Genomic DNA, 22,272 nt, shown 5'->3' with positions numbered 1-22,272 from the left:
CTTCTATTTTCCATAGGCAATGTTGCAGTCATCATCACTAGACATGCAGACATACTCAAAAGTTGCAATTCACATTGAAACTTCAGAGAAGACAGCAAAGGAAACGTTTAGCAAGTTGAATCTGAACGAAGGAGACAGTCATTACTTCATCAGACAGGGTTAGTCAAGAAAGAAGGTAAGTTAGAAGGAGGAAGAGAAGTAGGAAAATTGTTGTTGCACTTCGCAGAGTTCCAAGAGCAAAAGGTTCTCTAAAGGTGGTAAGATATGTTTTCTCTAACACAGGCAGTGAAAGGAAAGACACAAGGGCAAAAGCACCATGGAAATAGAAACAGAAAATTGTTGGTTTGTGCATAACTAAAGGCAGTAACAAGAGAGATGCTTGGCTGAGTTGGTAACCACTGCCTGTATAAAGAGATTATAATCATGCTACTGAATCAATTACTTTTAAAGCATTTAAAAGCACTGCATAGAGATAAAAATTAAGAGGGACCTGCCTGCAGCCTTTCAATCTATTTGGTTGGTTTGACCCAGGCAAACAAGGGTTTTGCAACAGAATGTCTGAGAAGTTGTAGACTACACTAATTCACATTCAAGCCAAAGAAAGAAGATGGAAGAAACTAGCTAAACTATGTAAACCATAGTTAAACTGTGGAATTTGCTACTACAAGATGTAGTGATGGCCATCAATTTGGATGACTTTAAAAGGGGATAAGAAAAGTCCTGATGGCTATATGCTTCCTCCAGTATCAGAGGCAGTATGCCTATGTACAGCAGTTGCTGGGGAATGTGAGTGGGAGGGTGCTATTGCTTTTACATCCTATGTGGGTTTCCCACAGGCAGCTGGTCAACAACTGTGAGAACACAATGCTGGACTAAATGGACCTTTGGTCCAATCCAGCATGGTTCTTCTTACATTCTTAAAATGTCAAACAAGGAAAAACAATAGACACAATTTGGAGACAATTTAGGCATGCAAAGGAACTTACATGCAAACCAAGGAGTTCACTTTCTTCCCTTTGGCAGCAGCTCCTTGTACTTCATTAAAAGTGCCTTCTGGAGTTTTAGGGACAAACTGTCTGACAGTGCATGGGACTGGTTTTTTTTTTTAAAAAAGCAGAGAAGCCTGCTATAGCATGCTATGAATGCTACCAGCCCCATCTTTCCACCTAGAACCTCTCCATTTGAATTAATGAGTTATCAAGTAAAGTGTAATTATCAAAATGATCAAAATGAAACATTATGATTACCACAGTGTACAAAAGTCTACTCTTCCCCCAAATCAGGATGGGTAAATTAAAATGATTTTTTAAAAAACAGTTCTCAATCAAATGGCGGTAAACCGAACAGTTCTGGCTTGAAATCATTCATAGATTGGAGAACTAGAGTTGCTTCTTTCGTAAGATCTTTATTCAGGTTTTCATCTGGAATCATAACCACTTGCATCCCAGCTGTCAGTGATGCCTTGACCCCATTGGGAGCATCTTCAAATACAAGACACTGAGAATTAGAAAGAAAAATAAAACAGTAAGTAGAAGATTGATTCTGTTAATGACAGCAAGTAATAATTACTTGGCTTTAATTCCTAGATCATCGACAGACATCTGATAACCTTTGGGGAGGCAGTTATAAAGAAAGCAGTTTAACAATGCAATTTGAAGCATATGACCTGAATATACACTGTTGCAATCACGTGGATTTTAAAGAATACAAAGTTCACAAGGATTTGCTTTGTTGGGTGTATTAGTATAGAGGTGACCATTCCTTGGCCCCTTGGGCATTGAGCTATGGGGTTATGCAGGGTATCATCTTGTCTCCAATGTTATTTAACGTCTGTATGAAGCTGCCGGGAATGGTCATTAGGGTATTTGGAGCCAAGTGCCATCAGTATGCTGATGATACACAGCTCTATCTCCCTGTGACATCTGAATCAGGAGAGGCTGTGCAAGTCCTGGACCAGTGCCTGAACTCAGTAATGGGCTGGATGATGGCCAATAAATTGAAACTGAATCCTGGCAAGATGGAAGCCCTGTGGATGAGTGGTTCCTGAGTCCAGGAGATAGGCTCATTGCGTGTTCTGGATGGGGTTGCACTTCCCCTGAAAGACTATGTCCGTAGTTTGGGGGTGCTCCTAGATCCATCACTATTGCTGGAAGCCCAAGTGGCCATGACAGGTCAGAGTGCCTTTTACCAGCTTCAGCTGGTTTACCAACTATGGCCTCTCGTGGACAGGGATAGCTCGGCCAGAGTGGTACAAGCACTAGTAACCTCAAGACTGGTTTAAGGTTTTAGTACTAGTGTACAAAGCTCTGAACAATTTGGGACCAGGATACTTGAGAGAGCACCTTCTCCCTTACCAACCTGCCCGGTCACTGAGGTCATCAGAGGGCTTGCTCCTGGTGGCTCCACATGGACCTATGGCCTGATTGGAGAAGAGCCTTCAGTGTGGTGGCCCCCTTTCTTTGGAATTCCCTGCCTAGGAGGTCAGTCAGGCACCACCACTGTGCTGTTTCTGGTGCCCCTTGAAAACAGCACTGTTCCAGGAGGCATTTCTTAATTGACCAGTCACAATTTTTATTGGCATTCTGTTTTTAAAAACAGCATAATCTGGGGTTTTAATCTTTTTATCCTTTTACTGTTTTATCTCTTGTGTTCATTGCTCCGAAATCTGTTCTAGATATGGAGCGGTACACAAATATTGTAAATAAATAAATAAATACATAAAGGTGCGCAAGATTTAGTGTCTGTAGACAGCACAATTAAATGATACAGGCACTTGCAGGTACACATTTAAGTATCACAACTGACTTAACCTAGTATCACATGCTGAGTAGCACTTAGTGTTTGTATGATGGATTCAATTCAAGCTCATCATATTTACCAGACTTTCTATATACTGTCCCCATGGCTTGCCCTGGTGGTACTGGAGGTGTGCCGAGTTGTTTTTCCCAACCTCTTCCCCTGCAACCCCAATCTTCCAAAACATACAAAGCCTTGGTATACTGCAACCATCTAATTATACTGACCGTAGCAATGCATCAAGCTTCTCTTATGGAAGATCCCCAATAATATATGGGTATTGTTGTGTGTCTGGTACACATGCACCATAGCAGTTACATGGAGTAGGCTGAAGGGAAAATCGTAATTGTAATGTAAAAGTAGAACTAAATTTATTTTAAAGGAATTCACTATTGATGTGGCATCTGGACATAAAAGAAATAAAAAAAACTAAAACTGGAAATGCATAAAAAGGGGAGCCAAAAGGATGCCTTTCTACACTCCAAAGAGTGTAGAAGAGTAAAACATGATAAGTAGGATGGATACTACAATTTAAGGACTGCCACTGGAAAAGGTGTGTTCATGCTCATACAAAAACAAAAATGGAAATTCAATATATTGTTTTACCATAGCTATCACTGTGAACGCATCTGAGGTATTAAAAAGAACACAGAGTTATTTCACATAATGTTATTGCAGTACTATGGTTAGGACTATGCATTACTGTTGTCATTAAAAGCCAAGCACATTACAGCCAAAATATTTTATACTTTTACTTATGTATTGCTCTGTTCTCAGTTTGAGACCAATTCTGGAAACAAAGCCTTTATTTAAGCCATTATTATTCTTTATTAAGCAATATATACACATCAGTCCCGTATTTGAAAATTAAATGAGGTCATTTTGTTCATAAAAAATCACTTATTTGTATTCTCCCTGTTATCCTCCTCTAGTTAAGTTATTAATATAGGAGTTTTATATCTGCATAAGAGAACAGTTCCTGTTGGTCTACATTTTGTCTCAAATGATGTGTTAGTGTTATAGAAAGTAAAGGTCAGAATAAAACAATCTAAGTGCTAACTCTGCATTTATAAAATGAAAATGCAAGGCAAATATTTCATATAAAACTTACTATGCATATATGACTTTTTAATGTAACAGTTTTAGATACCATCACATGCTGCAACCTGAACTAACACATTTCTATATTAATAGAAATCAATGCACTGAAATACAGTCAGGATTTCAGTATATATTTTCTTTCTCTCTTTCCAACCGATTTCCTGAAAAATATGGGAACAAACGAACATGTTTGGCCAACAGCCTTATGGAAATTTTGCTGAGTGTATGTGTCAGAAGCCCCATTCAAAAATTATTATTCCACGTCTTCAAAGATCACTTGGAAGAGAGAGAAGGTGGAGCCATCCACACCTCAGTGTCCATGTCCCTGCTCACACCATCCTGACCTTCATACATTGAGTGGAAAGTCTGAATAGAAACCTGTACATCCTGGCTGATTGCATGTGGACTCCTACACAAAATCAGGAACATGTATAGTCAGGATCCCTTAATTTAATCTACTATACAGGATAGCAGTACTGAAAAGATGGGGTAACCCCAACCCTGAATTCCTAAAGAAAGGCAGGTTACCATTTTTTTTTTTATTTATTTATTCATTCATTTCATTTCATTTCTATACCGCCCAATAGCCAAAGCTCTCTGGGTGGTTCACAAAAATTAAAACCAAACAACACACAATAAAACAATTTAAAATATATAGAACATTAAAACCACAATATAACAATACAACCACAATAAAACCTAGCAGCAGTGCAGGAGTTTAAAATACAGATTTAAAACAGCAAAGATAAAAATTTAGAAAGCTAAAATGCCTAGGAAAATAAAAAGGTCTTCACCTGGCGCCGAAAGGAATACAATGTAGGTGCCAGGCGAACCTCACTAGGGAGCTCATTCCAGAGCTGGGGTGCCACAGCAGAAAAAGCCCTCCTCCTAGAAGCCACCCGCCTCACTTCCTTTGGCAGGGGCTCAGGGAGAAGGGCCACTGAGGATGATCTTAAGGTCCGGGCAGGCACATATGGGAGGAGGCGATCCTTCAGGTAACCTGGCCCCAAGCCGTTAAGGGCTTTGAATGTTAACACCAGCACTTTGAATCGGGCCCGGAAATGGCCTGGCAGCCAGTGCAGCTGGAAAAGTACTGGCGTAATATGAGCTCGCAGGCCAGTCCCTCTTAAATCTTGCTGCCCTATTTTGGACCAGCTGAAGTTTCTGGACCGTTTTCAAAGGCAGCCCCACGTATAACGCATTGCAGTAATCCAGACGAGAAGTTATCAGAGCATGGATAACTGTAGCTAGGCTATCTCTGTCCAGATAAGGGCATAGTTGGTATACCAGCCAAAGCTGATAAAAAGTGCTCCGTGCCACTGAGTTCACCTGTGCCTCAATCGACAGTTCTGGATCCAAGAGCACCCCCAAACTACGAACCTGATCCTTTAGGGGGAGTGCAACCCCCTCCAGAACAGGTTGAATATCACCTAGCCGGGCAGACGAACCACCCACTAACAGTACCTCCGTCTTGTCTGGATTGAGTTTCAGTTTATTGGCCCTCATCCAGGCCATTACCGTGCCAAGGCACTGATTCAGAACAGCCACTGCCTCACCTGGGTTTGATGAGAAAGAGAGGTAGATGAATATGTGTCATCTGCATATTGATGGCACTTCAGCCCACACCTCCGGATAACTTCCTCCAGTGGTTTCATGTAGATGTTAAACAGCATGCGGGATAAAATAGAGCCCTGTGGAACCCCATGGCACAATTGCCATGGCACAGAGCAATAATCCCCCAGCACCACCTTCTGGAATTGGTCATACAAGTAGGAGCGGAACCACTGTAGTGCAGTGCCTCCAACTCCTAACCCAGACAACCTATCCAGAAGGATACCATGGTCGATGGTATCAAAAGCCACTGAGAGGTCCAGGAGAATCAACAGGGTCGCACTCCCCCTGTCCCTCTCCTGGCAGAGGTCATCCCACAGGGCGACCAAGGCAGTTTCTGTTCCAAAACCAGGTCTGAAGCCCGATTGAAATGGATCTAGATAATCCGTTTCATTCAACAGTGCCTGGAACTGTCCTACAACCACCTGCTCAAGCACCTTGCCCAGGAAGGGGATGTTGGCCACTGGCCTATAATTATTAACATCCTCTGGGTCCAGGTTAGGCTTTTTCAGGAGTGGTCTAATTACCGCCTCTTTTAAAGCAGCAGGCACCACTCCCTCTCTCAAGGAGGAATTTACAACCTCCTGGACCCAGCCAGACACCCCTCCTTGTTTGATTTAATAAGCCATGAAGGGCAAGGGTCAAGCACACAAGTGGTCGATCGGACTTGGCCAAGCACCTTGTCCATATCCTCAGGCCTCAATAACTGAAACTCATCCAATAAAACTGGACCAGACAGTGCTCTGAATGCCTCTACCAATGGAACTGCATTAATCGTGGTGTCCAATTCATGATGAATCTGAGCGACTTTATCCTCAAAGTGCCGTGCAAACTCGTCACAGCATGCTACTGAGGGTTCCACCGTCTCTCTCCCTGGCCCAGAATGTAAAAGGCTGCGAACCACTTTGAAAAGCTCAGCTGGACGACACTGAGAAGATGCAATGCTGGTGGAAAAGAACTGTCTCTTTGCCACCCTCACCGCCACAGAGTAGGCTTGATAGTGGGCTCTTACCTGTGTTCGGTCAGACTCAGCACGAGTTTTCCTCCACCTGCGTTCTAGCTGTCTCCCCTCTTGCTTCATTGCCCTCAGCTCAGGTGTATACCAAGGAGCTGGCCGGGCTCTGCTCAGAGGGAGAGGGCGCTTGGGCGCGATCGTGTCAACCGCCCGAGTCATCTCTGCATTCCACAGAGCCACCTGGGCTTCGACAGGAGCACCAGCCATACCAGCAGGAAAAGCCCCCAGAGCCCTCTGGAATCCATCGGAATCCATTAATCTCCGGGGGCGGACCATTTTAATAGGTCCCCCACCCTTGCAGAGGGGGAAGGCTGCCAGGAGTCTAAACCTCAGCAGGAAGTGATCTGTCCATGACAAAGGGACAGATGTTAATTGCTCCACTTTCAGATCACCATCCTCCTGCCCAGTCGAGAAAACCAGATCAAGCGTGTGTCCTTTTATATGCGTTGGGCCGATGACATGTTGGGACAGCCCCATGGTTGTCATGGCGGCCATGAGATGAGAGAGAAGCCATTAAAAATCTGGCTTGCTTCAACATGCGAACATGGAGCAGGGCTGTGCTGTGTAGCCCTTCAGTGTCATCAGCCCCCAGGTATCTGTGCATACAGTGAGAATGTCTGGAGGGAAGGGGGGCTATGCATACACAGCTGTACGGCCATAGGCACCCTGACAACAGACATTCACATGGTCAGTCATGTGGATGGAGGAGCAACATGGTATGTCCAGTGTTGGACCGGTGGGGAGGGGGGATAGAAGAAAACCAGATTTTTAATGCCCAAATAAAGTGGGAACTTTTAAAAACACTTCATAATATTCACTGACAGCTTGACGGTCCTTCATGAAGTTACTATCAAACCCAGTTTTCACAAGCTTGTTCACTGGTTTTGTAATGTTTTCCCATTGTCTGTGCATTGCTAAAAAGGTGTTCTGCTCTTGATAACTCTATTTGCCTTTTCATTTCTACAGCCACATGTGCCACAGTCAGCAGTACCTTAAGCATGTAGAAAATTGATATATGAAAGTGTTTTAGTTCTGGATTAGAATTAAGAAACATGACATTTTCCTTAGAGATGTTAAATTGACTCCTCTGTGAATAAATATATAAAAAAATGTTTTCCTTGCAGACTGCAAATTGTCCCCATTGTGACTAATTATCTAAATAAGGAATTTGTGGGGAAAAGGAAGAGGACTTTTGGGATGCTGTTTAGAATCTACAAGCATTCAGGGCATGCATTCTCCCCAGCAGAGAAGCTACACTTCTGACTGATATTGATCAAAGACTGTTATGATGTCCAAACAGAAACAATCACACTACCTATCACTGAAGATTCTTGATGCCCCTACACAGCCATAGCACAAGAAAATTTCCATCTTTATGAAGGAATGCTGCATTACAGGAGGGTCATGCAACAACACACCTCCTGTGACTATGCAACATACATTTTCTGCTGTATGGATCTTGGAACCCACTTATTAAGAGCTCATAAGGAGGCAGGACCAGCACTGGACAAAACTCCAATTCCTCTGAGGTGGGTGCATATATCAGAAATTATCCAGTCAGAATCTGTCCTTTAAGCTTGAACTCATACAAACATTCCCTAGGCAAAGAACTAATGGCTTGTTTCCATCATCCAGTTCTGGGATTCCCAGAGGCTTAAATTGGGAAGACAGCATGTTAAGTAACTAGAAAGAGCAGTCCAAAGTTAAGCAAAAGACTTTAAGGTGGAAGGGAAATTTCTGGGAGGGATACTGGCAAAAATCAGTGGCAAAGTTCAGTTGTAATTTTGCGTATCCAGACTGATGGATCCTGTGCAAACTTTCAGGATGACTTAATCCTGAGGTGTTTCCAGGTTTCGCAGACACTGAAAATCTGAGCAAAACACATACAGTGGTGAGAAAAAGTTTGTGAACCCTTAGGATTGTCACATATTTCAAACCTAAAATGCTATTAGATCTTAATCGAACTCTATAATCCTACATAAAGAACAACAGATAACCTGATTAAACAAATGACACACAACCATGATGTATTTTCAACATTTCTTTATCCACAAGTAATTCAACATTCAATATTCATATTTGAAAAAGTATGTGAACCTTTAGATTCAGTACCTGGTGGCATCTCCTTGGGCAGCAATGACTTCAAGTAAGCGTTTCCTGTTCCGGTCAGTTTCTCACATCGGTTTTGAGGAATTTGGCCCATTTCTCCTTACAGAACTGCTTCAACTCAGTGACACTGGGGGGCTTCCAGTGACACTGGAGGGCTTCCTTCCACTGGAGGGCTTCATCAACACACCTGTATGGTGAAGACCAAACTCACAAAGGTTTTGATCCTTTTATAGGATGGGACCTCCCAAATTCACCCCTGAAGATCTACCTAATTACTTAAACATCTGATTTTAATTATTCCCTTGAACTGAGCTGATGCAACCAGGGGTTCATACTTTTGCATACACCCTGACTCTTAAGTACTCATTGCTTGCCTAATTTATATATCATTTTATTTCACAAAACACTGAATTGGTTCCCTATTAGATATTTAGAAACCCTTTGATTCACAAAGGCTATCATGGTAAAACTATGGAATTTATGTAATTATCATTAGGGTTCACAAACTTTTTCTTACCACTGTACAAGTAAGGCTACAATGAATTTGAATTGTGAGGACCTGACTTGTGACCAAACCCTCCATGGAGATGGGTATTCATAAAGCCACAACAGAATTAGAACCATGCACTCAAAAATCAAAGGTGATAGATATTGAACAGAAAATTATACAGGATTTTATTTTACCACTGTTGAAACAACAACAACAACATAATATTGGAATAGTTGACCAATACTGGACTTCCAGTTGTTGAAGTCACCACATGGTGGTTATGACCAAATCAAGCCATAGGATTTGAGATTCCCACCTAAAATATGTGGGAACTCTTTTTCCTAGTATGGGTATAAAAGAGATGTCTGCCACATTGTCTGAGCATGGTTTTAGCCTTAGATCCATAAATCTGGTGCAAACCAAAGTATGAGCTTGAAGAGATGGGAAGGAGGTGTGTATAAAGAGAAGTCTGAGGGACAAGGATCGGGATAAGTGAGGGATAGGGATGAGTGGTGGTTTCCTACCACTTCTTTCAACCATCCAATATCTTTTGGGGGTTGACTGCTTACTGTCTGGGTGAGGTCTTCCCCTGGATCATCTTAGCTCTCCTGCTGCTAGACTAGCTGATGAGGCTCCCCACCCCACCCTGGAACTTCTTTCAAGTCACCTGCTCTTGTCAGCACATCTCCCTCTTTGTCAACTATCAACCCCACCAGCCCTTTTCTGTTCCTGCCCTTACCTTAAAACTCCCGAGCTAGTGCTTTTTCATTCCCAGACTACATGAACAGAAGCACAGAAAAAATGGCAGAGCTAGAGTGAGAGCTATTTCATTTCAACAAACACATTACTTAATAAGCATGTTTCAACAGTATCCATTGTTTATGAAACAGATACCAGCCTCAACTTTGTTACGCCAGGACCTCCACACAACATGCCATTTGTGTACGTGGTTTCCTTTTCATCTTATGACCATCAATATATCAGTGAACAATAATTTAGCCATATTAATTTAAAAGATGTCTTCTTGGAAATACAACGAACTGAGACTTAATACCTCCATATGAGCCAACATGAATTCTTCTTAACTTCTTTCATAAGTTATCTTTGCATGTTCACTAAATTCTCTCATTCAGTTTTCAAGTTAAAGATTAAAGACAATTTCACATCTGATGCTAAGAATGCTTTTCAAAAACTTGAATGAACCACTGGCAAATATTAACATGGTGTAGAAAGTGAAAGACTCTTTTAAAAACTGAGTGTACATTCTTGCTAATGTAGGGTTTTTATTTGAATTACAAATGCCAACCTTCCCCACCAACATCCCTGAAAATAACTGAAGTATTCCTTGTGATAATGCCTTAATATTCTTTCAGTCACAGGCTACTGACCATTGCTATAAATAAGTATCCAACAAATATTGTTATGCTTTAAACAACTGCTGTAAAATGGAGCTCTCCTGTCTGCAAGTCTTTGTGGACCATAGCTAGTTTGAGGCATAAATCCATACCTTTTAATTTCCCATCACATTCAGAAAGCAGAAAAAGGGACATCTCTGACATACTTGGCCTTTAGATGTTTCTGCATTGCACAAAACCACATTTTCAAGGCTGTTCTGAATCCTTTTCTTTAATCCACACTGTACAAATAAACATACTTCAGCAGGTTCCCTTGATAGACCTAATTGACTTCCGTGATGTCATTAAGCTTATTGTATGAAAAACTACAGTGACTTTGGAATGCAATATGCATAATGGAAAAGCTTAACTAATTCCTTGGATCCGGAGGCAATTAAAACACTTAATTACTAAAGAAGCTGGGAAAATGACCCCATAATTATGGAGGCTTTAAGGTTACAACAAAAAAAGTACCAAATCTTCCTTCAATTTCCGCTGGCTGATACTTATTGTCAACATCCTGGTGGTATTTTGAGTCAAGTGCTGAGAGTGGTCACTAACAAAATGGAATCAAAACTGTGTGATGACTGACTGCCCTTTTGTCTTACCCATTAATATACTAAATCCAAAGATGTGAGAGTTCTTCCGCAGTTAGGAATGCAAGTGAGATTGTTATTTTGTCTGTCCAGGACAGATGTGCTTATAATTATTTTGTCCGTAGTTTCTATTTTTTTTTCCTTCCCTGTTCCCAAATCAGTGTCCAACAAGACTCCCTTCTCTCTTGTAAGAATAATAGTTGGATCTAATTCAGGTATTCAGGTATCAACAGTGAACTGGAGAGCTAAGATGTTTAAGCATCTGAGTAAATGCTGTTGATGTAGTTCCATCATCACATAACTTATATGTAAAGTACAAGTAGAGGATTGGAAACCCTACAATGGCCACACACTAGTTTGCACAAATAAAAAGCAAAGACAGTTAAATACCTCTACTTTATCATCCTAGAAACTGAACCATATAACAAAACACCAGGGCTAAGTTGACAATATCCCTATCCAGAGGCTCCATGCAATTGATTTCCAGTTCAGTGCAATGTAAGGGACAGCTCCACACCTGAATCTCCACCAATGCATTGAATAGCCTTTTCCATCTAGGATCTCCATGGGGCATTGAAATGATGCAGTGGACTGGGCTACAAAAGTTATAAAGAAACTGTGGGTTAGATGTAGTAGGATAGCGGCCAGATTACCACAGTCATTATTCAGTTGTGGCAAGTGAATCCCCTTTTTTTTCTTCAGCTAGCCCATTTGTTCTCAGGAAATTACCTTGTCCAGTCAGTCATACTGAAATATTGTGGAACTGGCAAAATGTGATATCCCCACCTCCAAGCTAACCTAGTTTTTCTGTAGTAGATGGAAATGCCACATTTACTGTGGTGGCACAAGGATCAAGGTATCTCTTGACTAAATCCACCAGTGAAAAGTAACTTGCCCCCCTACCATTTTTTAAAAAACAGAATTTTGTTTTGCAATAAAGTTCAAAATACAGCCAACAAAAAGGAAGAACATGCATAACAATGAAACAAAATAACTAATTAGGGTAAAGGAAGGACATTCATTACTGTCCTTAGAGTATCATGGGTAAGCTAGAGTAAAACAGCCTAAAGGGAGGTTCACTGACTACTGAGACAGTTTGGATGTGAAAGTTATGTAGCCAAATCAGTCAGAATGTGCATGTGTCTGTAGGTATGTACTTGATTGGAATATGATCAGAAGCTTGAAAGGCTTCCATATAGGAGACAAACAGAAGCCATGGTGCCATGCATCTTTTTTAAAACTGGGATTCCTTGATTGTACTTGCTGAGTAAGATTATTATTTTATTTAGCAGCTGTGTGCTCCCCACCGTGAAACTGCAGCAGCAGGTCCTCTGCTAGTGTTTTAAAATATGGAAGAAAAAGAAAATGCCCCACGAAGCCAGGCAAGACTACTTCCTTCCCATAGCCATCTTCAAGCACTATTTCCCTTTTCTAAAAATAGTTGTAGGCTGTGTACTCCCCCTCTCCAGCACTGGAATGCACAGTATGCCTGCTTAGAAAACAAAAGACAATAAATGGAGAAAAGGTGATACAAACTGTAGTGAGGTTCCGCATCATTCACTGTGTAGGGATAAGATACTATGCCAGCAGTGCTGGATTTGAGGTAGCCCTACTAGAATGCTACAAGAAAGAGCTAGTTTTCTCATCATTTGAAAAAGGCCTAGGAAAGGAAAGCTGGGGAAGTTGCATAGGGATGGGAAAAAATAATTTGGAATCACAGCCTATTGCAATAATTTGCGACTGTGGATCTACAAAAATCAGGCTTGTTAGCGACTCTGACAAAAAGTGGAAAAATGCCTTTTTACACATAGCCTATTAATACCACAAATGGGGCAAAAAATATCTGCCTTTCATTTTTTCAGTCAGCACAGTAGCTCCGTTCTATAGTACCATGCTGCTAATATGTATTAGGCTCAATAACATGGTTTGATGGCTATGAAGTTAGCCAAGTTTGTTCTTGCTACTGGATATGAATAGCATTTGTCTAGAAAGCATAAAATAATTTAAGAGTGAGATTACTAAGGAAGTGAAAGTGTTCTGCATAGAATCCTTTAGAACGAAGCCTTTTATGAATGGCCCAGCAAACACTGAGCATGTATAGAAGACATTTAATTATGCTTTTAATAGGAGTTCAGACACACTGAACAGATCTATGCAGCTTTGACACGACTGTGGAACTATTGCATCAAAGCCTTTTGGCAGGGGGGAAAACCCTTCCTGCTGATCCATGTCTGAAAACTCATATTGAATCTGTGGTTTATAATATGTCGACACACTTTGTAAAAGATTCATTTAGGGAGCAATTCTATGTCTCTTAGACAGTGTCTTGGGGGGGACATAGGATTGTTCAGTTTCTGGGCTCCAAAGTTGGAAACAGGGCCTCCTCACCCTATCTGCCAGCATGGTTCTGGCTACATCTCCACACTTGGAAATGGAGCACAGAAACAGGAAAAGGGGGCATCCCTGGGGGTGGGAAGGGGACTGGAGGGGTAGCCATATTATGTTTTCTATGGTTGCCCGAACCTCCTTCCCTCCCCCTCCAAAATGCTACTGCTAGACAGGCGAAATCGCCCATCTAGCAGAAGTGCAGGGCAGCTGGAGAGCAGAGGCGAAGATCACCTCCATGCTCCAGCCACCCTACACTGGATACTCAGCAGCTTCTGAGTTTGCAGGCCGCCAACTAACTTCACAGGATTGCACCCTGTAGTTCTGGCTCAAGTAGCTAAAACATATTGAATAAAATGAGATGGCCACATTTTTCATCAACTGTCTACAATTTGTGATAATGGAAAAGAAAGCAAAAATGGTATTTGTTTTTGTTGCTATTGCCACTGATCTGCTTCCATCAAAACTGAGCCAAAATGTGTGATATTTTCACCATAAAGAAGTAATCCTTTATGAATTTTAACACCGCACAAAGAATTAAATTAGCATTAAACTGGCTAGTGTCATCCACAGATGAACTCCAAAATCTGCCTTGCAGTTCATGGATTAAATAGATAAGCAAGCTGTACATCTCATGCATTATCAATATGAAGCTGCTGCATTTCTATCAAGACCTGGGGATAGCTTGTCAGGGACTTGCCATGCCTGGAAAATACAAGTTTATCAAACTTAATAGTACAATACATATGATATTCTAATGATCTAGTCCTTTGGGACTACAGCTATGAAGGATTGGTGAATTTTCAGAGTTACAGTCAGCCTCAGTTCTACTAGTATACTGTTCTGTCAGGGAACTGGCTAGTTAATAATGCTTATTATGTTTTCTGTAGGGTCACCATTATTACACCTAAGATGTTCTATGGTGTACATCTGGTTGTGAGAATGAAACAAATGTGTTTGCAAGTATGGCTACTGTACAGGCATAGTCACAGAACTGTGATTTAGCTTTGAGTGGAGCGTAAACTTAGTGGCACGCATAGCCATTATGAAATGTGTGAACTAGCTTTTAGTTGTGCTGCTAAAATACAATTGTTAAAGAAGTTTATGCACTTTCTGTTGTACCCACTCTGACACAGAAAAAGGGGAAGGGTTGAGAAATATTCTGTACCTTTCAAATCAATAATGGTTTAATACTGACAATATGACTAAAATAGCATGCTACCTAGATCCCAGGGCTGCAATCCTACACCCACCTACCTGGGGATAAGTTCCATACTCACTTTAGAGTAGACAAGTATAATATTGTGTTTTTAAGGGTTTTAATCTTTGTAAACCACCCACAGCGCTTTCACTATGGACAGTCTAAAAATGTAATAAATGAAATGTAGAGGATTGCACTGTAAGACATACATCACGTGCAAGGTATCGCAGTTTGGTTGCATATTGGTGCCCATTTGGTAGAAACTGTGTTTGTAGGCTCAGCCATCCATGCTTTTCTACTGGTTTATATGAATGCCAGCAATTATATCAGATATATAACCTTTTTAAAGAAAATTATTCAGACACACATTTCAGCTCTTGTCTAATCTCATATTCACTGTGAAAATCTCATTTTTAAATGCCAGTGCTCTGTAACCCAGACTATGTTTGGTCTTTTGTGAGGGGCTAGTACAGATCACTCATATCCAAAATAGCATCAGGAGGTTAAAGTTAAATGAACATTCTCTACCAAGTTGCCTGGAAAAGCAAACACTCTCTACAAATTTGTTCGAAAAAGAAGAGCTTAGACACTATTTTATGTAATCTGTATCAAACTATTTCCATAATATACATTCATTCTTTAAAATTAGAGCTGCACACATTTCTTTCTTTAAAATTCTTGTAATTTTCATCATCCCTAGGTGCAGGCATGTGCATCTTTTCATTTCTCAAAACCAAGCAACAAGCTGCTTTGACCCAACTACATATGACTAAAATTTCAGTCTGAAAGATACAACTCAAGATGTTTTGGGGGTGGGAAGATGGTTGGGCATCTTTATGTAACTACAGAGAAATGACAGTAGCCAAAATACTACTGGCATGAGCTTTAGGTTACTATTATGGTAGTGTTTGAGGTCTGCATTTAAAAATGTAGAGCTACACACCAAGATGTGCTAAAAGATAGTGTGTACATTATTTTAGAAGAGATACAAAATATAAATTAGAATGGCATCATTTTAGTAATGTGTTATGATAAAGCTTTTGGATTATTCAAGTTTTCTTATTTTCTGCTTTTGATGTACAGAATATCTAGAATAAAAGGGGAAAATGTGTTTGAGTGACGTACTTAACAGCAGCCCTATTGAACTACTAACGAATAAATGAATTTTAAATAGCTACAATATTTGCAGTTTGGGGCTCCTGCTGTGTAAACTGTCTGAAGAATTAGGTTTTTAAAAGAACAAAAACATGGCTTAGTTTGGTTCTCCAAGGGGTGCGTGTGTGTTTTAACATTCTCTCACACTGTCCAAGAGGAGTCTGCAAAGCCATGCAAGTTTCAGTCATTAAAAGATGAAGTGTGTCCTCAGACATTTGAACATGGAAATGGAATTGGAATAAATTTAGCCCCATAGATCAAATTCAGCTAAAGCAACACAATATATTCAGATGTGCCAAACCAGTCCCTTGAGTTTGTGAGGAAATCCTTCTATACTGGTGGGAGTGGGGAGTAGGTTTTCATATAAATGCTGAAAGATCTGTCAGATTCTAAGAGAATCAGCCAAAAAGCTGTATGATCCATTAACCTAATCCAAAATTGCAAGATTCAGCTCCCAAGGCATCTTGAATAAACTTAAAAAAGAAGGACTGAGGAAGTGCCCCAGCTTTGAAGAAAACTCCTCCATGGAATTCTTGTGTTGGCTGAAAGAAAAGATTTCAGCCACGTTCCTTTATATGCGCTGTCTAAGGCCCTTGCCCAGCTCATCAGTAGCTTTTCGGAAACTTCAGCTGGTCCAAAATAGGGCAGCAAGATTGTTAACAGGGACTGGCCAACGAGATCACATTATGCCAGTACTTTTCCAGCTACACTAGCTGCCAGTCCATGTCCGGGCCTGATTCAAAGTGCTAGTATTAATATTCCAAGCCCTAAAAGGCTTGGAGCCAGGTTATCTGAAGGATCACCTCCTTCCATATGTGCCTGCCTGGACCCCAAGATCTTTTACAGGGGTCCTTCTCTGTGAGCCCCTGCCAAAGGAAGTGAAGCGGCTGGCTACCAGGAAGAGGGCCTTTTCTACTGTGGCGCCTCAGCTGTGGAATGAGCTCCTTAGAATGGTTCGCCTGGTGCCTACATTGTACTCCTTCCGGCGCTAGGTGAAGACCTTTTTATTCTCCCAGTGTTTTAGTATTTTAGCTTCCCAGTCTTTTAGCTCTGGTGTTTTAAATCTGTATTTTAAATCTCTGCATTGCTGCTAGGTTTTATTCTGGTTGTACTGTTATTTTGTGGTTTTAAGCTTTCATATTTCATATTGTTTTATGCTGCGCTTTGTGGTTTTAATTTTTGTGAACTGCGCAGAGAGCTTCAGCTATTAGGTGGTATAGAAATAAAACAAACAAACAAGTAAAATAATTTCCTATACCACATTCACATCCATGTGGAAGCGAAGGCTTTATCAGAAATGTAAAAGGTAGGCTGGCTGAATCAATTTTTTTTAGTGCTGCTCAGATTTCATGGCACCTTTGCCCTGACACTAGGCATACCTTGCCCTTTTGGGCCACAGTGTTCTTTCAGGTACAGAGGTACAGAGCTAAACCTGCAAGTTTGAGTCAGCCAGATGTTTAGGTCCAATCCATCAGATATTCACATTTCCAGCTAATATCTGCCTAACATGGAATCCTCATGACCACACTAATAATGCTTAACAAATGAATGGCATTACCATTTTATAAATGTTGGATTGCTCTGATACTCACATTTTTATACAAAGGTGAAAATTGGGAAGGGCACGCACACATAATTCTTTTATCTTTATGTTATATTACCGGTGTTACATAGTGCAGAAATTCCATGAAAACAAATTTGTTTGCAGCACAGGTTCAAGGATAAACATAAGCATTATTTGAAGCAAACAAGTCAGTAGTACAGAAATAGAAACTTACATTTGCATGTCTAAAATGCCCTTCAATGAGCTGTAAATTAGAATATTCTGCAATATTAGCTGTTGCATTACCACCGCTCTATTTTGAAGCCAAAGAATTCAGAGAAGGTTCTCTTAAGGGGCTCATCACAATGGAGTCAGAAATGGAGTGAAGGGATAAGAGAGGAAATTATAACTTTCTTGTATCTATCCAGGATGCTTTTGAGTGAAAGAATGTACTTCTGTAAGTGGCAGTTGGATAGAGGCTATGTGACTCTGAAGTAATGAGGTCATATTTACATGCGAGGTTACGGACTGTTGGCATGTATTTTAAGAGAGTGCTACATGCTTAATGAAAAGCACAATAGGAATTCTGTGAGGCATAGTGAGTCATAGGTCCCTGGAAAGGTTCCTCCTGTCCAAGCACCAAGTCATTGCTGACTCCTAGAGGGACGCCGCTTTCCCTGGCGTTTTCATGGCAGACTATAGTGGGGTGGTTTGCCATTGCCTTCCCCAGTCGTGACTACATTTCCCCCAGCAAGCTGGGTACTCACTTTACTGACCTCGGAAGGATGGAAGGCTGAGTCGACCTGAGCCAGCTACCTGGGACTCAGCTTCTGCTGGGATCGAACTGAGGTCGTGGGGAGAGTTTCGGTTGCAATACTGCTGCCTACCACTCTGCGCCACACGAGGCTCTACACTTCCAATCCAACATTAAATTATACCAGTCGTTTTCAGGCTGTGGTTCAATCAATACGGGAGTTTCTAACAACCTTATGAGGCATCCCAGCTTTCAGAAAGGCAGTTTACCTAGTCCCATTGATCTTTTTTCAGAATGCTTATCTGCAGGGGAGTATGCTCATGATCTTCATGAGGAACTACAATGAGGCCCAATAGGAATGACCAGTGCCCTGTATGAACTGATAAGGGAAAGGGGCTCAGTGGTAGAACATGGAAAAGATCCCAGTTCAATTCACAACATCTCTACTCACGTATACCATTTCACTTTATGTAACATGGAACTAGGACAGAAATTGCAGTGTTTGTAATCTCTATTTTGATTTGTCTTCCGTTTTAATAAACATACTTTGCATTACTTCATCCTATGCTTAAAATATTTACCAGATGTGGATTCATAAAACAGATTCTTATTCCACATGACACCTGATCCCAATTTGATTTTTGTGATTAATTTTAATATAAATACACTAAAAACACAAACACACGCAACCAAATTATACCAGTTTGATATTAATCAGTTATGCCTGCTGTTTGCTTCCAGCCCACTAACAACCATGTTCAAGAGTCATACAGAAATAGAGAAGTTAATTCTGCATTTCATCTTAATACATTCACAATTTTGTATTAGTTACCAATTTTTCAGCCTTAATTTTTTGGAGTTATTATCTATGTACATCATTCAACCTAAGAGGCCTATGTTACCTTTCGCTTTGAGATACTATTTTGTCTTCTACTGTCTTTAGAGACTTCATCTATCTTCCATGACCTCCCTCACAGAAAATTGCTAACGGCTCAGAGATTGCAGCTTCTCCTTTCAGCATACTGTGATATATATTTCCAGGCAATGCTGACTTAAAAGTTATTCAAATGGCTAAATATGATTTGACTTACCTTTCTTTTTTTCTTTTCTTCCTTGTCTCTATTTGCAAGCATTATTCTGATCCAAAGCACAATAGATACTGGCTGTGTTCAGATGTCACGACAAACTATGGGGGGAAACCCAGCCTCTCTTTGACCTTACATCCTCCCTCTGTCCTCTTCTCTTCCAGAGTGGCAATGAAGAGACCAGAAGCTTCTGCTTCCATTTTAGATTAATGGTAGTTTAGCATGTTGTGGTTAATTCTAATTATGGTTTGTTAAAACAAGCCAATTTCATAATCTATGATTTGAAGCTGACTTTTTCAACCCAACTATAATTACCTGCGGCTTGTTGTATTGTCTGAACCACATGACAAATGGTGGTTACTCAAAAATCAATGCAAAAGCTTTCAAATTCTTCCTTGTGGCCATGCCAGAGAAAGAGAGTTAGGGGAAGCATACAACACTGGGGATTCATTCCCATCCTGATAAACCATGGTTTACCATGGCACATGAACATTGCCACTTAAACACTGTTCAGTCCCTTTCTTTCTCTGAACACCACACCTGCAAAGTCTTCACGCTGGAATCTTAAGAACCAGACAACGGATTCAATGATCCCATGAGAACTTTGAACTTATGTTTCTGGAACAGTGGCCCTCTATGCCAAATATTAAGCTTTTTTTTTTTTTTTTTTAATGAGGGAAACTTTGTAGAGAGGTTTATAATAACTGCATGATAGCTGGCTGTTCGAAGAAGAAAAGACAAAACATCTTCTACACAAAACACCTTTGCCTCCTTTTCTAAGTTCCTGAGAAACTTCCACATTGCCCAGAATTGGTTTTGTGTATTCCAGATGTTGTCTGTATTTTTTGTAAGCACACAGAGTGGAACCTGTTCCCCTCTCCTTTTGGGGGGGGGGGTCAAGAATTCAATTCATATTCCATTAAATCTGCCAGCTCTCCTAGGCTTAGAATGTAGCCAACAGATCTGTACAACTAGATGAGCCTGAGTTTCAACAATTTCACATTGTCTTAATGGTCCAATTCACACATATAATTTGCATCTCTATAGCAGCTGAAAATGCAACTACATGGAGGCACCTCTGCATGTTTGTGTGAAGCAATTCTCCATGTTAGCATGGTAAAAATGGCTATAGACATACTGCTTGCTATAGGGGAACCACCTCAACTAATCCCAGAAAATTTGAAATATTAGCAGAATAAGCACATATAAAAGCTGTCAAGGATGAATCCTCTTAGGCTTGGAGCAAATTATATCAGCACAAATATGTGCTAGTAGTAGTATGTGATTTATAAACAGAAGATGCCCTCCCTTATTCACAATGTGCTTATCAGAAAATGCTTAGTGTTAAGCATGTCAGCTATTATGCTTGATATATCAAGCTTGCAGGCATAATTAGAATTATTACATAGAAAAGAAATACTGTTGAAGTAGTACATAAAGTTGTGTGCATACAGAAAGTAATATTCCTCTAACATTTTATCTTCTAATCCTTGAAACAGATGCATCTAAAATGCCTTCTGTAACTACACCAAACTATGGTATTTCATTTTATGTATGTACAATTTTATTGTGCAAGAGGCCATCGGCCTTGAAGAACTGAGGGCCTGGATCTACAGTTGCAGCAAGGAAGTCATGAGATTTCTGCAGATATATTGACTGACCTTCAAATATTTTCTTGTTTATTCCTATATCACTGTAATGTTGTAGTGCCAAAAAACAGTGTAATTTGATTAGTTTACTCTTCTAGCATTTAGATGACAATTATGTTCAGTCTTCAGTGTTTGGAGTTTCTTATTACAAAGTCTATTTATTGGCCTTCCTAGCTGCTTGTCTCAAAAGAGATTTGCTCCCTTGCAAGGGATTATTAAATTCTTATTCTCTTTTATAGGGGCATTTATTTTATGCTGCCTTTATGGCCAGTTTGAAGTCAGTGAGCCATTAACAGGGGGCACAAAGTGCATTTCTTTCAGGATCAAGGACACATGTTTCCTTAAACCTTTACAAGGGCAAACTACACAAAGGGACAAAACTAAGAGGAGAGGGGAAAGATCTTTCAACTCTTAAATAATGGGTGACAGACCAATTTTATGTGGTGAAACAGAATAGTGAGAGGCAAGTGAATACCAGATAGTAGTAACAAACAATGGAGAAGGATGATTGTCTTCATGTTCAGTGATCAGAGGTAATAGCTAGTTCCCCACTGGGAGAGGGCCTGAAAGGAAACCCCTGTGGGCCAGACTGGAAACCTCCGCAGGCCAGATCCGGCCCTTGGGCTGGAGGTTTCCCATCTCTGGTCTAGATAATCTGTTTATTCAGAAATATTTAGGGTTGAATAACCACCATCCACCCACATTTCTTTCCCATGAACTGGGGAGTAGGAGAGACTAGCAACCAGTCAACAATAAGAAAGCTGGTTTGGTTGCAAGGAGAATAGGGCGTGGTCTCTATGTAATTGAACATGACAAGATGTTGAACAACAAAAATGATACCTTGCTGCTTTCAGTATTTGCAGTCCTGCTTCTCATATGAACTTTTAACTTGAGAATCTTGAATTGCAAAATTGTTGGGCAAGAAACTGCAGACTAAATTTTAACAGTTGCAAGAGAAGCTGTTACGCTAACACTTTTTTCTGAAGAGCAACTTAAAAATCAAATATAGAGGTTGATAGGTTCATACAAAAGCTGATGAAACAAACAGTGACTGATGTAATATGACCTTTTTTTTTAAGCCCTCAAAAACGTGAGGTTGCCAAGGAAATATTCTCTGTCTCAACAGTATTATAGGAATAAGCTTTGGAGGAAGGGGGTGAGAAAAAGAAATAAGGCACAACGTTCCCTGCTCAGGATCCAAGGAACCACAAAACCCTTTCTGTAAGTCCAATGGGCTTTACTTGCGTTTCTCATATAGTAACCCCGAAGCTGCATGGACAATTGCTTTTGAATCCAAGGGGAGTTTGCAAAAGCAGCTTTTCAAAGAAAAAGGCAAACACACAAGCCCTTTGTATGAGCCTAGGCAGCAAATTAAATCATGCCCCCAT

At 40.5% G+C, this 22,272-nt stretch overlaps 1 protein-coding gene across 7 annotated transcripts in view; it reads right to left on the bottom strand.

The window, feature by feature from the left end:
* Positions 1–22,272, bottom strand: part of PUDP (pseudouridine 5'-phosphatase) — a 120,066-nt gene that overhangs the window by 25,067 nt on the left and 72,727 nt on the right. The window contains exons 4-5 of one of the 7 annotated variants that reach the window (XM_084844263.1): positions 3,024–3,124; positions 1,072–1,497 (exon numbers count right to left, since the gene is read on the bottom strand). The exons of 4 other annotated variants lie outside the window; for them this stretch is intronic. In XM_084844263.1, the coding sequence (XP_084700389.1) occupies positions 3,047–3,124 (78 nt within the window). In that variant the 3' untranslated portion in view covers positions 1,072–1,497; positions 3,024–3,046. Of the gene's footprint in view, positions 1–1,071; positions 1,498–3,023; positions 3,125–4,844; positions 8,820–22,272 lie in introns of those variants that run through there. 2 more of the 7 variants (XM_084844260.1, XM_084844259.1) reach the window with 2 other exon arrangements.

Source organism: Heloderma suspectum, chromosome 3, assembly GCF_057233095.1.
Source record: "Heloderma suspectum isolate Gila_16-S chromosome 3, 16-S_ref, whole genome shotgun sequence".
Taxonomy (NCBI): Eukaryota; Metazoa; Chordata; class Lepidosauria; order Squamata; family Helodermatidae; genus Heloderma; species Heloderma suspectum.
The sequence above is the reverse complement of the archived record's forward strand: the minus strand, read 5'-3'. Positions and strand labels throughout refer to the sequence as shown.